At 36.7% G+C, this 17,065-nt stretch overlaps 1 protein-coding gene across 1 annotated transcript in view; it reads right to left on the reverse strand.

Annotated features, from left to right (window-relative positions):
* Positions 1 to 3,321: 3,321 nt before the first annotated feature.
* COG6 (component of oligomeric golgi complex 6) overlaps positions 3,322 to 17,065 on the reverse strand; it is a 54,397-nt gene continuing 40,653 nt past the window's right edge. The window contains exons 14-19 of the mRNA XM_021526614.3: positions 15,969 to 16,100; positions 15,256 to 15,423; positions 13,230 to 13,337; positions 11,740 to 11,793; positions 9,240 to 9,319; positions 3,322 to 5,758 (exon numbers count right to left, since the gene is read on the reverse strand). Of these exons, the coding sequence (XP_021382289.2) occupies positions 5,611 to 5,758; positions 9,240 to 9,319; positions 11,740 to 11,793; positions 13,230 to 13,337; positions 15,256 to 15,423; positions 15,969 to 16,100 (690 nt within the window). The 3' untranslated portion in view covers positions 3,322 to 5,610. The remainder of the gene's footprint in view (positions 5,759 to 9,239; positions 9,320 to 11,739; positions 11,794 to 13,229; positions 13,338 to 15,255; positions 15,424 to 15,968; positions 16,101 to 17,065) is intronic.

Consider the following 17,065-nt stretch of genomic DNA (forward strand, 5'->3'; position numbering starts at 1 on the left):
AAATGCAGAGAGGAGAGAAAACCAGCCAGGAACATCACCCACACTGCTAGCGCTCAGCTCTGGGGTTGGTAGCTTGTGCCAGCACTGATAGCCAAAAACGTTGGAGGAGACCCTGATGGCTGTAGCAGGTGAAGCACAGAATAGATTAATTTTCTGGGGTAATTGTTTATTTTTTAATTAATAAAAAATAAAAATGTATAATCTGCACAAACTCAGTTTACACAGGCTTGCAGTGAGGGCAAAATCTGTTTTGTTCAGAAATCTGGCTTGCAATGAGTACAAAATTTTTCACAAACTTTCAAACCCATCTTTTCCTTACCATTTTCATTAATGGGCATCTTTTATCCTGTCCTAAGAAACAGCAACCAGAATAATTAGTTTAACAAGTACAACAAATGCATTTATTGACAAAATAGAACCCTTTGAAATATACATTACATTCACAGAGGATTAAATTACACCCTATTATCCATTTTCCATAAAATAAAGATTACTTTGATAAATCACAACTAATGTTATCTTTGGCTGATAAGAACTCAGAACTTATTTGTGTGGCTTCTATAAATAGTGTGTTCTGATTTTTTTTCCTCCCTAAAATAGTCAATGATACAGTCTGCCAGGCATTTTCCTGCAATTTGACAATGCCACATCTGTGAACTAGGCAGCAAGTGAAAGCTTCGTTGTCTGAATATGAAACATGCAACAGTCTCTTTCTTTTCTGCCAGGTCCTCTGCAGTAATCTATCAAACACCTTTCAGCCATATCTTGTTCCACCAAGGTTTCCTTATTACTAAAGCAAGCCAGTCAAAACAAACTTTTGTTAAGAGCAAAGCCTTTGTGGTTCATCTTTCCATTGTATGCGAAGTTGCTGTGACAACTGTAGCATGAGGGGGTCATACCCTAATTCAGACCTTAATGCACACAAGATATGTATAGTAATGTACAAAAGCGTGCATTTTCAGGTGTAAAGGGCTCCTCTGTGCTTTGCCTTTCCTTAGCTTTGCACCAGAGGATTCTGCAGATTGCTGGAGATCTACCAGCACCATCTCTGGGTGGATAAACAGGTAGATGAGGACCAAGCCAGGAACAATGTCCTGTGTTTAGTTCAGACTACATCAGCTCTGCACAAAGTGCCTCTTTACTAAAGGCTGAATACAGTTAGGATATTGGAAAAGGATCATTGTGTGCCAAGAGGTTCACCCAGCTTTTGAGCATTTGGTAACAACGTACACCAGGCATGGACATCCCCCTGGATCACAGCTTGGCCGCCTCGCTGGAGAACCAACAGCTGAGCACAACACAGCACATGAGCACCTATAAAAATTTACAAGGATTTTGATTCTGAAAAAGTGAAGCTGACTTCTACTGTGTAGTGGATTGCCAGAGAGATCTGCCCTGCCACATGAATGGCATTGCCTCTCCTACCCCTCAGGACAAACATCTGAGTTCAAGTTATATTAATTTCCCATTTTAAAAACTTTCAAGAAACACATTTGCTCTGTGTTCAACTACTGCTTTGTATGTACTGGCTGACTCAAAGCATCTCATTTTAATCTAAATATTCAAGGGTTAGCATTTGTGCAGCAGTTGCTAGATTGGCTTGAAATAAAGTTTGCAAAATTCTCAAGACTGGTAGGGAAAAGATGGAGCAGTTCTGGAAATCTTTACCAAGTAAATTCAGTATGTGAGTTGAGTTACATGATTTTTGGAAATCCTCTGAACTTCTCAAGCATAACATCAATTAAACATCCATTTGCAGCATCTAACCTTAGCCGGGCTGTTTTGGATGGGTGTTCTCATCATAAGCAAATGTCTCTTTTCCCATATTTTCCCTCAGAAGCAGGTGGCAGTGGATTTCAAATAAACCCACACCCATGTCTATGTTCCTTTCTGGAGGGTGTGTTTTGCTCATGGAAATATGTCTAACCTCTTTGTTTAATTTTCAAAATTTTGTAAGTGTCCCACCCCCTGGGTTGTCCACAAAGTGATTCAGCAAGGCAAGTAAAGGGATCAAAGAACAGTTACATTTTTTTAAACAAATGGAAAAGTTTAGCAGTTCTGAAAGTATTTTCCCTCAACACATATTTCAAAACATTAATAAAAATAATTACAGCTGAGTCTAACAGACAAAATGCAGGGCTAGAGTCATAAATCTTAGCGAACAGGGAGGAGCACTTGAAATGCTGCAAAACAAATAGATTATCACCTTTCCAAACCCCTGCAAGTTTCTCTTTTCCTGTAACAGAAAACAAAAAATCACCATGTCTGGGTTGCTGCTTGCTTGTTGTAATTAAAACAACTTTTATATTTTATTTCCTCAGTGGTGTGAATATTTATAAAGCAGGAAGGAGGAAATTGTACACGTAGGAGTGAACACATAGGAATTGCCACCAGCACAGATCAACCACCTTGGGTCCAGCCCAAGCCCAACTCCGTGTCTTGCTGCTCACTGGATACTCCGTGGGTGACAGAAGTCCTGGGAACCCGATTGTATTTCAGGGACTCATGTATTGGAAACAAAGATAAGGTCCAGATGTAACACAGGAAGATCCTGACCTTGGAGGTCTCAGAGACCCCTTACGTACATGCCACAGGGCCACACTCCTCCTTGCTTATTCCATTTCCTGCCCCCCATATTTTGCACTGATTTATGCACAGCTGCTGAACTCAAAAGAGAAGAAACAGACCTGCCCCATCTCTTACTACACAACAGTCAGAGGGCTGGGTGTTCGCCAGGAAGATGGGATATGTTGATTCCAAACTCCTTTGGCCCAGAACCCAGCTCTCCCACTTCCCAGGAAAGTGCTCTTTGTACCAGACAACACATCTGTTCTCAGAACGGGGCTGTCAGCATGTCACATGCAGTGAGTGCTGCCTGCTGTGGGCAGTGAGCAAACCCCTCTCTCCTCCCACCTTCCCCAGTCACGGCCCAGCACAGAGAGGGGACTTGCTCTCTCCAGGAAAAGCCATGTGCCTCCAGGAAAAGTGATAAGGCCCAACAGCAGAAGGGCTGACTGACTCAGCCCAGCCACAGGAGCATCTCTTCAGACATGGGATGCTCAAGTCAGAGCTGCAGGAACTGGTCTGGAAATGGGCCAGCTACTGACACCCAGACTCATTTCATTTACTGCAATGCTTATGGATCCACTAGCTGATCAGGGAACTGCAACATCAAGGTTCCTAGTGAGGAAGTCCTGGGAATTTGTAAAATAAAAGGGTCAGAAAAACCAAGATGGAAAAGGCAGGTCATAATCTAATCACATTTTCCTTCCTACTCACAGCAAGGCAAGGAAGAGAAAATAACAACATGGAAGACAAGAGTCAGTAACTCAAATATTTTTATTTATGTCCTTTCTTATTTATGACCATTGGTCATTAGCTTTAATTGCACAGATCAAAATTAGCTATTGACTTTAATTCTCCTAAACTACAACTTCTATAGCTTTTGTATTTTTACTAAGAGAAGACAAAATCATTAGTAAGTCTCTACAAGGAATCAAACATTGGAAGCAACTCCTCATGCAAGCTACTGATTATTGGAGACTGATGTTGAGCATTATTTCAGGAAAAAGTTCACTCTTATGAGTATGCTCATCTCAAGCTAATTTATAGTCCTTTCACAACTGATGTAATTGTCATATATTAGATAATAATTACAGGCATATTAAGCAATATTAACATTATTAAACAACAATGAACAGCCGCCTGAAGGTATACTATGGCAAGGCAAAATCTGAGTAATAGAAAGAGACTTACCTGGTAATTTTCCATTAGAGCTTTTCTAAGCTTCTGGAATTTTTTGTCTTATAGGTCTAGAGATTTTAAACAGAATAAATCTAACATTCATATTTACAGAAAGATTTATTCCTGGATGAAGAACTCCAGGGACACTTACACTTTCTATACCAACAAATTACTCCCATTTGGAAAAGGAGCTATTGCTTTATTGTGGCATTACCACAGAAGCTGCTTTCTGAGCGCACTGAATGCATTTTGTGCAATGAGTCTTCCAAGCGGCTAGAATGTATTGCTGCTGTTCTTTATGTCTTGCTCTTTTGCAAGCATACACTAAGCTGCAGACTTGGCTGCCACCAAGTATGTATTTTATATGTGGACTATTACTACTAATAAAAGTAAAATAAGTTATTCAATATGAATGACTGCTTTTCTCCCCCTTGATGTACATAAAATAAGCCACATATATTGTGAGACTAACCTCAGGCAACTGTAATAACTCTGGCACTCCTACAGTAACAAAGAGAAGAAAATCTTAAATGCTTCCAATGAAACAGTTTGCTTAAATTATCCTATAAAAACAAATGAACAAAGAAACCTGTTATTAGGTGTTATTAGAACACCTGAAAAAAACCCAAGGTAGTCACAAATCCATTTTACTAACTTTTTGTTTCCTGAAAGTTTCTCTTTAATAGTACTTTCTTAAAGAATAACTATGTTTAAGGAATTTGCAGATAATTATTCCAAGACCCAACAGAGAACAAATATCCTACTTACTTATTTTCATCTTTTCCTGGAAGCAGAAGTCCCCTAAATCATAACTCTGTAATATCAGAGCTTCTACAGGGGGAAGCTTCAGCTTGCACCGAAGGAGGAAAGAAATGAAAGCTTCACTTACGGTTTTCTATGTATTAGGCTGGGACATCTAGACACCCCAGCTCTCCCACATAAATCCCAAGTCATGTAAACCATGAAAATCTCTTGATGGGTTATGAACTGAGTAAATACTTGTACTAGAGCAGATGGACTTTTTCTGTACATAAAAAACAAACAAAACAAAAATCACGTACATGTGAGGGAGGAATGGCCATACTTTTGTGCAAACCGCTTTCCTAACCTACATTGTTACTGGTCCCAGCCTTAGGAGATAAGTATGCTTCAACTGATACAAGGATTCTTACTGAAAACAATTGCGCTAAACCAAAATCCTTCCAGTAAAACAGAATTATAAAAATAATTTAAAGAATTAACTTCCAGGTTATATACAAGTGTGTAATTCAAACATTTCTTTTCCTGACAGAAAACACCAGATAACAGATTGCAAAAAAACCACACAAATTTCCCCTCAAAGATTTAATCAACAGGATTTTCAAAAGAGCATCAAATACTCTGAAATGATTTATAAGCTGCAAAGTGATGCATGAGTCATTCAAAGTGTATCAGTTGTATTAAAATTTCAGTTATTGGTGTTTACTGATGGCAGGGTGAGACAAAGGGTGAGAGAACAGACAATAGAGCAAATAAAAATATTTGTGAGGTCATAACAGACAGGTTAAACCTGTAGTTCAAAGGATTATGTACAGCAAGGAAAAAAGCTTTTCTCCTTTTTCAAAGAGATTGCACATTGTCAAGGTCCACTTCCATCAGAGAAATACATTAAAATAATTTTCAAACTATATTCTATTTTCTGGCCTATTGAAAGTATTCAAAGACACAGGAAAGACTAGACTTCTGCCAAGCAGATTAAAGAAAACTGCATTCCTACATATCTTAACTATACAGTTACACATCCGAATTCAAAGCAGAAAAATAATTCAATGCAAATACTCAAGAAATACAGAATTATGGATTCTGATTAATTTGGGGGACGCAAGACTATGAAAGGAGTGCCTGAACTTGATGAGGAGATCTGTGTAGGATGGTTTCTGGATCTTTATATTCATTTGAAGGATCCATCACAGCTGCATATAACTCACTGTAAGCTCTGCAGACGAGTTCTGTTGACTGTTTTATTATCTGCTCTCTAAAAACCAAAACAAAATAACATAATTTGCAACTTGTAGGGAATATAACTGTACTACAAATAAGGAATTAAAGATATACATTAAAAATAAACATTAAAATTTTAAAAAAAGAAGGCTCTTTCTTTTGTTGTATCATACACAGATAAATGCACATATGTGACCTGATAATCAAGACAGGAGCTTCTTTATTTCTACAGTCAAGCAAAAGCTAATAGAAGGATTTGATTTGCAGACATAAGTTTCCCACCTGCACTCGTCTGTATCTTTTAAAAGACTGATAAACTCAGTGATCTGTCTTCTACCTCCAGTGGCTTCTTACTGTGTTTGTAAATACATACTTTTTTTTCATCTATTAGTAAATATATTCTATTTGCTTTATCTTGACAGCAAGATACCATTATGATTCCATAATCAGACAAAAACTAGTGATAGTGGTCAGAGATTTAAAACACAACCTTTTACCAACAATGCTATGAAGTCTGTGTCCTATTATTTTTTCTGGCGATAAATGAGTAACAATGCAGACTGAATGCTAAATTTAACTGGAAAGCTTTTGAAGACAACCTAATAATTTTAATTTACATTGCCCATTGAATCAGTTTACTTTAATCATCATGGTGATGGTGCTTACAGTAGCAGATGAATTTTCATCTATTAGGAACAGCAGTTACAACTATTTTACTGCCAACCCCATGCAATGGGAACTCCAGCGGAAGCTGAAGAAACCAAGGTAACAACAAATCCAGATTCAGCCCTGCTGTAATATGCAGCAGAGAAACAAAGACAATGAAACTGAATCCACTAAAATCAGTGCTGAATTCACAGACTGTTGGGAATTGACAAGTTAAAGAAATTTCAAAGATCAAGTATAAAAATCCTAGTCTTTACAGGAAACATTAATGAACAGAAGCTATGAGAAAGCAGATTAGAAGACCAAACCCACATTTTGTTCTGACACAGTGTCCAGTTTTTTCTATATAGAGCAGCAACTGCCAGTACTACTAGGTTATTAGAACACCTGAAAAAAAGACTGCACTTATAATAGCAAATCTAAATCTATTATAAGGGAAATATATTCAGGGTGCTCAGGGAAGACAACTGTCTCTGACCTCAGCTTAGGATCACTAAGGTATTGTAACATGACAATCTTTTATGAAAGCATTGCACACTGAATTTGTGTAGAACTAATGCACCAAATGAATAAATAAAAGAAGTTTGTTAAAATATTCAGAGAATTGAACAGAATCACATGTGTTGTTCAATCAAATAATGTCAGTGCCATTAATCAGTACATTAGGATTTCAGTTGCCATAACAACGTGATACATTTATTACTAACACAAATGGCAGCACTTGCTAAAAATAGTAATTTCAGCATTCAGTTTCTGTGATCCAACACAAATGAAAAGAGCTTTTCAAGACCAACAAGCATATGAATACATAGTTTAATGCTTTTTAAATGAGTGAAGGAATTTGAAAGACAAGAACATGCACTGATAGTGTTGGAAGGATTCGCATTTGCAAAGCTTAAATGATATTGCCCATGAGTATATAATAAGCTGGTCCCTCATCAAAGCATGTGGTCTGATTCTGAGAAGCAAAGAACTCATAGGTTAGAGCTCTCAATTATCTGATCTCCAGCAAAATGTCTTCAAAACTGAAAATTCCAACTACTATAGCCAGGGATTAAAATTATAGCACTGGCTAAAAGTTTTGCTTGAATTTTGAGAACATTCAGAATTTTCAAGGCTTATTTACTACCAAAAATATTGACTATCCAAAAACAAGCATCACAAGCATCTCTGTAAATGAGTATTTTAATTTCAGAAGGATTGCTTGTGTTTAAAGCTAATTGCCTGAAGGCTAATGGGCTAACTGATTTATTTTGTTTTCATTCTGAGCAGAACCTGACATACAGCATTTATTATATTAGGTTAATAAACTTCTGCATGTTAGCTGAGTTGAAGCAGCTATAGCAGTCATCCTTACACACCTTCCCTCTTACCTCTCAACTGTCCACTGCTGCAAGATGAAATGAATTCAGCTTAACATGTGCTGAGAGGTTTAAAAAGCTTATCAATGGGATAAGGCTAAGAGTGCCTACATAACTAGTTTATCTTGGTTCATCTGACAGAAGGATTGATTAAGTTCAAGTAATTTCACTGTGCCACTCATTATGGTAGCACAGAGTCTACCTCTTAAATTGTCTCTGTGTTAGCAATGGAAAGTTGAGGCTTTCAAAATACATTTACTGTCATTATGATTTTTAAATAGACCTACATTAAAGAAAATACATCAAGAGCTAAAATACAGGTTTAATGCCCTGACACTGAGAAGCAGGTGTGATGTTTCAATTACATTACTGGTCAAGCTACCCTGTTTCATCTGTACAGAGAGTAGAGCTCTCCCACTAAAGGGTCAGCTCTGCCAGCTGAGCTATGGCAATGGCAGCTGAAAACCACCAGCATTCCCTGTGCCCAGCCATGCTCCATGGTGACACACTGGAAGTCTCTGGATGAGGACAACCGGAGAAATGCAGCACAACAACCTGGGAACTGGACTAGCTGATCAATGTAGGTCCCTTCCAAATCAACTGTTCTATTCAATTCCCAACAATAATTATTTTTCCTTTGACACATAATTTTTTTAATTGCAAGATGCTCTACAACCCCACTGAGGACAAGCACTAGTAAAGAAACTCCAAATACTGTTGAATTATGTAAAATGTTATGTACTTGTCTGGGTTTCTGGTATATTCGGTTATCTGCATTCTTCACAAAAGTGTGAAAAATCATGTCAAAGAAAGTTTTTGATCCGTGCAACATATAATTCTCTGAGTTTAAGTACTACAGAAAGTCTTCATGTGGTTCACATTTAATTGGAAAGAAATTCGTGGCACTTTCCCTAGCCTTGGGGTTCAGTTATATTCAAAAAACAAGATAAGATATAAATAATAAAGTTCTTACTTCCATACTTCAAAGAATAAATCTCTAAAAAAATAAATTAGGTGAAAAGTAAAATAATCTCAGCAAAATATTCAATAAGACAGAATGCCAATATTCCACAGCAGAAGACAACAAAGGTGAAAATTCTAAAACTGACAAAGCAGTGGGGATAAAAGAAAACTTGGAGAATTATATATTTCACCTGTCTTTGGAATTACAAAATAATTCTAAACCAATTTAAAACTAAGTTGGCAAAAAACTGCTGACACAGCAGAATACATTCAAAATGTAATTCACCTTGATGGTGTCTCTTAAATCAAAGGTAACTACTTCAGAAAGTTACAGAATTAGATACTCCTTGCTGTTTGTTCAAAAAGAGGAGAGTCAGTACACAACTGAATTGTGACCCAAAGGACAGGGCAAATATCATCACCACTGATAACTTGAATTCTCATAATGATTCACTAAAACCTAATCAAATTCATCTCTGTGATCATTATTCAGGCATAATAGAAAATCAGAGGCAAGGTACTTACTTCACAGTGGCACTCAGAAGGAAATTCAGCTGGGCCATTAACAGACTATCTGGAGCAGACAGATAGCGATCAAACTGAGCCTTCAAGAAGAGAATATGAGACCAACATATTAATGACTTGCTATTACACAAAACCAGGTAAAACCACAATTTCTGAAAATATCGCTGATTACATTAAAAGACATAACTTAATTGTCCAGAACAAATTATTTACTTCAGCACTTCTGCCACCAAAGTGTTGTTTCTGACTCTAAGAAATGTGAGTGGAGGACAAATAATGAGAATTCAGCTTCTATAATTATCCATCTAAGCTTCCTATGCATCTGTTGCAGGTATTTATACAACACTGAAGATCACAACAAGTCTATTCGATGCAGAGGGAATACAAGGCAGCTTCAGAGCTATCTACTATCTATTCTGTCCAAATTAGACATGTTGCTTGATTCTTTTTGCATGTTTCTTTTTACTTTTTGGCAAGGAGTCACTGCTTATGCTGGAAAAAATAAAGAGCAAATCCATCACTTCAGGCTTCTTGAACTGCTTCTAAGCCTACTTCTCTTTCTCACAAAATATAGTGATAAGAAGAGCAGTGCTTTGATTCTAAGAAAAATATAACTCCTGTCTTCGACAGTCAATCAGAAAAATTGTGGCTGCCCCATACCTGGCAGTGCTCATGGCCAGGCAGGATGGGGTCTTGAGCAACTTGGTCTAGTGGAAAGTACACCTGGTCCATGGCAGGAAGGTTGGAAGAAAATGGTCCTTAAGGTCTGTTCCAACCCAAACCATTCTGTGACTGTGTGATCAAATGGGTGACTACTGAGAAGATGAAACCAGGTCTTCTCACAGGTGAAAACACAAGGAATACTGAACACATATTACACTAAGAAGCATTTTAATTAGAAAGTGAGAGGAAAAATTCTTATCAGGAACATCATCAAACATTGAACAGATTATACAAAAAACCTGTATAATCTCCATCCTTGGAACTACTCACTAAGACGAGACCCTAAGTAAGTTTAACCAGTGATGGCAATCTTCCTGTTCATTCATTCACTAAATTAATATTATTAAGCTGGTAAATCCTAAAATCCCCATTTAGCCATCATTTAAAACACAGACCAAAATCAGTAATTATGTCAAAGTTCTTACAAATTAATTTTTGAGGGTTTTCTATCCTTGTTTAGAAAGCAAGGGAGCTTTTGCTGAGAGGGGTATGAACTTAAAAAGTATTGCATTTGTAAGCATGTATGAACAACTTAAAAGGCTGGAACCTGGAAAGCTTTCAAGCATAAATGGGAGGCAGTGTATCTGCCTCTAAGTACTCCCCCCTGGTTTAAATCCTGAGAAGCCAATAGATTAGGCTGGTAGATGGATTTATGTAGGTTTGATTTCAGCATACTTGGTTCCATTGTGGTTAAAGTGTGTTCACAGAAGATGTTAAGTAATGAAAAAAATAAAACAGCTGGATTCTTAACTATTAAAGGGAAATTATTATGTACCACTACAGATAACAGTGTTACTTATGTATAATTTAAAGAGAAGGTCTCCAAGCTGCAGCCTTTAAATTTCTTGTGAGTCTACAAGACTATGATAAATAAAAAATATTTTAAATGCAAAATTCCTAAGTTTTAATAAGAATGCATGCTGATCTGAGTAAACCACTGAGTGCTCTGTGCCAGAGTTCTGTTCATCCAACCAGCTTGGGAATTGCTGGTTTAAATCCTGAACAGAAAAAAATGGGTTACACATTGGGATGCATTCAACATACAAGTTTTTAAAAACCTTTTTAAATCCCCTTTTTCCTCCATGGTGGTGCACATACACTGCTGTATGAGCAGGCCTTTAGAGTTAAAACTTTTAGAATAAAGCTAAACTTGGCTAAGCAAGAAGAGTGAGAGATTATACATGATTGCCTACTGAACTGTGGTATTGCTATCTCTATGCAAAATAGCATTCGCACACTCTAAGAAAAAATATCAGCTGATAATTTGCTTTAAAATATATTGTAGCTTTCAACTTAAAAAAACCATAACTGTGACATACACCCAGAATCTAACTTCTGAGTAAAGCTGAACTATTTGCATAAAATCAAAGCCTTAGGACTAAGATTATAAATTATAGCAGAACCTATATTTCAAAGCAAAGAGGCAAAAAAAGAAACTTCGGTGATTAAAACTAATTAAAGCTAAGTATTTGCTTTTAGCAATTTAAGATGACTCACGGGACAGCATTCTTGTAAGTAAAGATCTGCATCTCAAGGCTTAGAAAATAATATTCTACTACTAGCCCTTCAGAAATAATTTATGTATTTATTACTTCAAGTGGTCAAATTACTACAAAAGAAAATATTCCCAGATATGCAATTCAGCTATTCTTGAAGTGTAGGACTGATTAGATGAATATCTTCTACTACAGATGAATATCTTCTAATCACATAATTAACAGTATTCTTTACCATGTCACAGAATCACCACCATAATATGAAAGTTATAAATGCTTACCATTGCAACCTTCAGGGACACAGAATCCATACTTGACAAATTTGAAAGAGGACCCTAAGAATCAATAAGCAAACAAGAGGATAAAAAAAGTCATCCTAGCATATAGAAAAAGATAAATCATAAAGTCTACAATCGGTTAAGTAGTTAATTTTTATTTGGTCTTGCTACTGGATCTTAAATGTTTGGAAACTATCACCATTTCAGGACTGAAATGTTGTTAACAGCTCATTTGTATTCGACCATTCCCGTAAATTAAAAGCTGAGAATACGAATTTTTAATATGTCCTTTCAAAACCTTTTCTTCCTTCTTAAATAAAAGATGTCTTTATTTAATGGCTTACTCCATTACATAAAGCCAAAAATAGCCTTCCACAAGGTCTAGAATAAAAACTGAACTGCAAACCAGCTACATCCCTTCAGTAATCCAGACATAAGAGGCAACAACCTTGCTCTATCTGTTCTTGGACCATGAAGAATTCCAACCTTCTTCCCAGTAAACCTACTGTGTTGGTAGGGCAGTACAATGCACAAATGCTGCTTAACGCCCTAGCACATTCTGCAACAACACCTCTGCAGCCACGCAGCTGTACAGGTAGAAATGAAAATTGCTACATCCTGTTAACAACCTGCCCTAGTCAACTTGAAATTGGTTTTAAAACAGGAGCTAGGCTTGTGACTAGAAAATCAAGTTGAGTTATTAATCAGATTATTTATACATTTATTTATTCATCTTTATACATAAAAATCTGTTTAGTTTAGGCACTTTATGCAAAATTATTAGCTGACGAAACAACATAAAGCTCTCCAACAGAGTTCTGCTTTCTCCACAAAACACTGTTTTTCACTTCTACAAAAGATCACAAAAGGACATAAGCACAGCTGAAGGAAAGAAGGGCTGTATTAACACCTACCACACTGCAACTGTGTTTCACAAGAAAGGGAGAGCGTGAGCTATGAATTCCAGTTTTCAGCTCCTCTAAGAAATCTCAAGTTTTCACTTTGAGAATCTCACTGTCTTGGTACTAGAATAGCTACAGGAACAAATAACGGCGAAAGAAGAAACTATTTCAAAGTACTACTAAACTCATCTGCCAGCTTTCCCGAGAAGAAAAAAGCAGCAATTACCAAAGGCATGAAGCTATCTATGGATTCCATGCGTGGTGCTATAGGAGGCAATGAAGAAGCGGAATGCTGCTTACATACAAAGCAAGTCTAACATGTCCTAGGTGCCATGGGAGTGCTGGTATTCAGACCCAGCGTGTACCACACAGGACTGCTGCACACCAACCCTGCTAGGCCTGCTGAAGACACAGTAAAAAAGCTGTAGCTGTAAGGTGCTTGTGTCTGATAGTCCTGGTCCCATGTGAAAAACCACCATTACTGAACCTTTGCTTTCAGAGGAAGGTCAATTTGCAAAAACATTAGTGCCAAAATTCTACTAGCTGGCCAGTGTGTGGTACCCCCTCAACATGTAAATTCTGTAAGCTCACCTGCTCTGGTTTGTGTTGCTGCAGAGCATTATAAATGTAACTCAGACCAGCTCTCGTTAGCACGTAGGAAGCTTGCTCATTTATGAGTGTATCTAAATGAGCTTCAATCTGAAATGTTAAGCATAAGGTATTTATAAAGAGTGTATGAGAATATTAAAAGTAACAAGTTCTGGGGTTAACATTTAGAAACACAAATAATAAGAAAAAAACCACAAATAAAGAGTGTGATCAACAAACAAAGAAATGCTACAAATACATGCAGCATAATTATTTTATCCATTTACATCTTTCATATTGCAAGCAACCAATAATAAAAATGCAAAGAATTATTTCATGGCTAACTAATAAAAGAACCTATTTTTTGTATCTGTAAATACAACACCACCAAAAATGAAGATTGTAGCCTTGATCTTAAAAATTCCTATATAATTTTATTTTGCTATAATTCCTTGAAAATATGTGATAAAAACATTCCACTCTTATTGAAAATACTGACAATAACATGGCAGTTTTACAACAAGACACAGTCTTTCATAAGGAAAATAAAACTGAAACTAAATCATACTCAGAATTGGTTTTAAATTCAATACTGATAAACATGAAACATTTGAAAAAAGTCAACTGAAAGTACAATAGACAATGAAATTACAGTTATCCACTTTGCTTTAATTATCTTCATATGAAAAAACTTGTAAGAGTATTTTACATTCCTAATAGAATCTTTACTTTGCAGGAAAACCTAATCCCTAAATCCAGTTACAGCAATCATTTTTCAGTTTGAGCAGTCTCAGAAAGACATTTGGGTATATATACATTATGACTTTATTTTTACAGATAACTACCCCACATTTTTTTTTCCAATCCTAATGAAAATAATAAAAATAATAATATATTAAAGCCTAGTAAAATATAATATTCTTTTTTCTGTTACTTACAGAATTCATCTTTTTACTTCCTAAAATTATTTAGAAGAACACACTTTCCTTTTTAAATCAGAACGGAAATCTTAATATTTCAATTTGTAGTTTTTAACTGTCTTAGTGCATTCTTTTTCTATTAAAAATGTTTCTCCTATTAAATATGCAATCCTAACTCCACTTGAATAACCTACTTTTGTATAATCTTAAAAATTTTTTCAGTCTGTTCCTGTATTTGTAAAATGTTTGAAGAAAGTAAATGGTATTAAATGTGTAAGCTTCAGCTCTACTGCTTTTCTGAAGAATAAATCATTTGTTTATTCTGAAGAATAAATCAGCAACATTTACTGTGAAAGGAACTCTGATAAAAGAAATTAGAAATACCTAGACAGTTTGGTGAGGTTGTTTGTTTGTTTCAGAGCTAAAGGGTGATAGAAATTATGATTAGGATTAGAAAGCGAAGAATGGCTCTCAGCCAATCCTTGCTGATCCCTTCAAATGAGAATTTGTGACTTTTTTCAAGCCCCCTCAGCTCCAAAGGCTCTCCTGAGATATACTGCAGGCACATTCATGCAGCAAAATAAAAATGGGCCGTGGCCAAGTTTTTGTAAGTCAACAGTTTCTAAATTTTGGCTTCCATTTCAAAATTGTACCACTTATGAACTATTATCCCAGGATGTGAGGGGAAACCAAACAAATGAGAAAAGAGAGGCAGAAAGCAGGACTGAAACAATAACTTCAGCTACCCAATATTCTAGTACAAAATAGATGATGATCTAACTGTAGGGGATGTACTAACTGTATGATGGAATAGAGACAGCCATTTGGCTGAGCTTTTAATTTCCATTTGCTTCTTTTCATACAGTTTGCAGATAAATATTACAATGATTAGGATAATTAAACCCAAATATTTTAATAATTTTTGGCCTGTTTAAAATGAAAGATGCTATCTGCTCATGGTCCTTGATAAGAAGCCCTCTTATCCCATTTCCCCAATTTTGATAATGTTGACTTTGGATTGATTTTAAGATAAATATGTTCACAGCACAACTTACAGTACACAAAAATCAGTAACAAGCTTGTTTTCTTTTGGGGGTGGTAAAGCTTACCTGAAACTGCAACATTTCTAGACGTTTGTCAGTGAATTCAAAGAGAGCCAGAGTAGTCCTCATCATGTAAAGTGAATTTACCATGTAGGTTGCCATATCAGCTGTGCCCAAATTACTAGCAGACATAGTACACATTTGTAACAATGGATCTAGCACACAAGACAGAACCTAAAATAGCAAACATACAGAAAAGAGGGAGGGGAGGCAGGAAATCATGTTACACGAGGCTTCTAACCTCATTCTGTCTCTATCACATAGTTATTCCCCAAAGCAGAATAAAGAGGAATGAGAGTTTCCAACTGTGAAAGCAGTTTTCTACTGGATTTTGTCAGCAGGTAATCACCTACCACAGTGATGGGGAAAGTATAAAAACCTGACAAGAACAGATTCCAGCCTAGCAGGAGGAAGAATAACCCAGATTAGATAATTGGCAATTGTGCAACCTTGAGGGTGTATTTACTTAATGGAGTAGTAATTGGATAACTGAATTTAGATACGGTGTTAAGAGTAGCACTCCATACTCAGCTGTAATTATCCATATTGTTAGTCACCCTGTTATGCACATCACAAACTCTGGTTTGACGGAGAGCTCCAAAATGGGACCAGACAAAAAGATTAATGCTCTACCTTTGTGCACCGAAGCTAACTTACACATTCTTTTTTTGCCCCCTCCCTCCTCTCCACACACACAAAGCAGTCGAACATTCTTGTACCTGCACAAAGTCAGCCTGACGGGCATCCAGTGGAATAACAGATGAGTCATGAGATGCCAGAATCTCCCGTAGCAAGTTAAGTGTCTGATTTAGAGCAGAGCTTGGGCCAAGATCAGGAGGTGGGAGCTCAACCTGAAGAACAAGATTATCTGTTTGTGGGGACTTTTATTAATCTAATTTACAGCAAATACCATCCAGTCTGTCAGCACAAATGCAACGAGCTATTAACAAAATTACATACAGAGAAGAACTTTGACACTGGACAAATCTATCACATTTCAGACAATAACTGCCTGCAACTTTCAGCATAACTACCTCATTCAGTGCCAAACAAGTAACACCGAATTTCTCATTTCATTCAGACTATACCTACTTAACCATTTGGAGACACTCAAACTCTACTGGTTTTGGCAGTGAAAAAAAAAGTATTTGTTAGATTAGGTGCCAAAGAGTAGCCACCTTGTTGGCACCACTGAGTTCACCACTGACCTCCTGCAAACACTTCAGAATCTAGTGTAGGCAGAGCTTTGGGAGATGAGAGTCATGCTTCAGCAGTTCTTGACAAGACTGCACAGCTCCTGTGATGCTGAGTATGTGAGCTGCAGTCACAAATGCAAAAGGCTCAATCCCCAGCAAGCTCGTACCTTAAACTGCCAGTACACAAATGAACTACACACAAACTAACTCAAGTACAGCTATATGAGCTGACTAAACAAACTGAAATGCTGGCTTATGCAAAGGTAAGAAGCAGGTAATGCAGATGATTAAAAAATAAAGAAAGAAAATTTGTGTATATTAGAGAAAAAAAATATACTTTCCAAGTCAAATTATGAAAATTTGGTCCCCTAAAATAGACTGAAACTCTCTGTTATTTTTAACCCAGGCCCATACATTTTAGCCCTTTCTTTGAAACAGGCAAACACTCATTAAACACTTAACAAAACATTTATAGAAAATCTAGCACCTCTTTTTCCCAACACACATTTCTTAGGTTCTACTCCAAACATAGCTGCATCTTTTTGTCTCCACTGCTCCTCAAACTGGCTTCCTGCTGCCTCCAAACCCTTTCTATCACCTCATTTCCTTCTGCCAACAAT

Source organism: Lonchura striata, chromosome 2, assembly GCF_046129695.1.
Source record: "Lonchura striata isolate bLonStr1 chromosome 2, bLonStr1.mat, whole genome shotgun sequence".
Taxonomy (NCBI): Eukaryota; Metazoa; Chordata; class Aves; order Passeriformes; family Estrildidae; genus Lonchura; species Lonchura striata.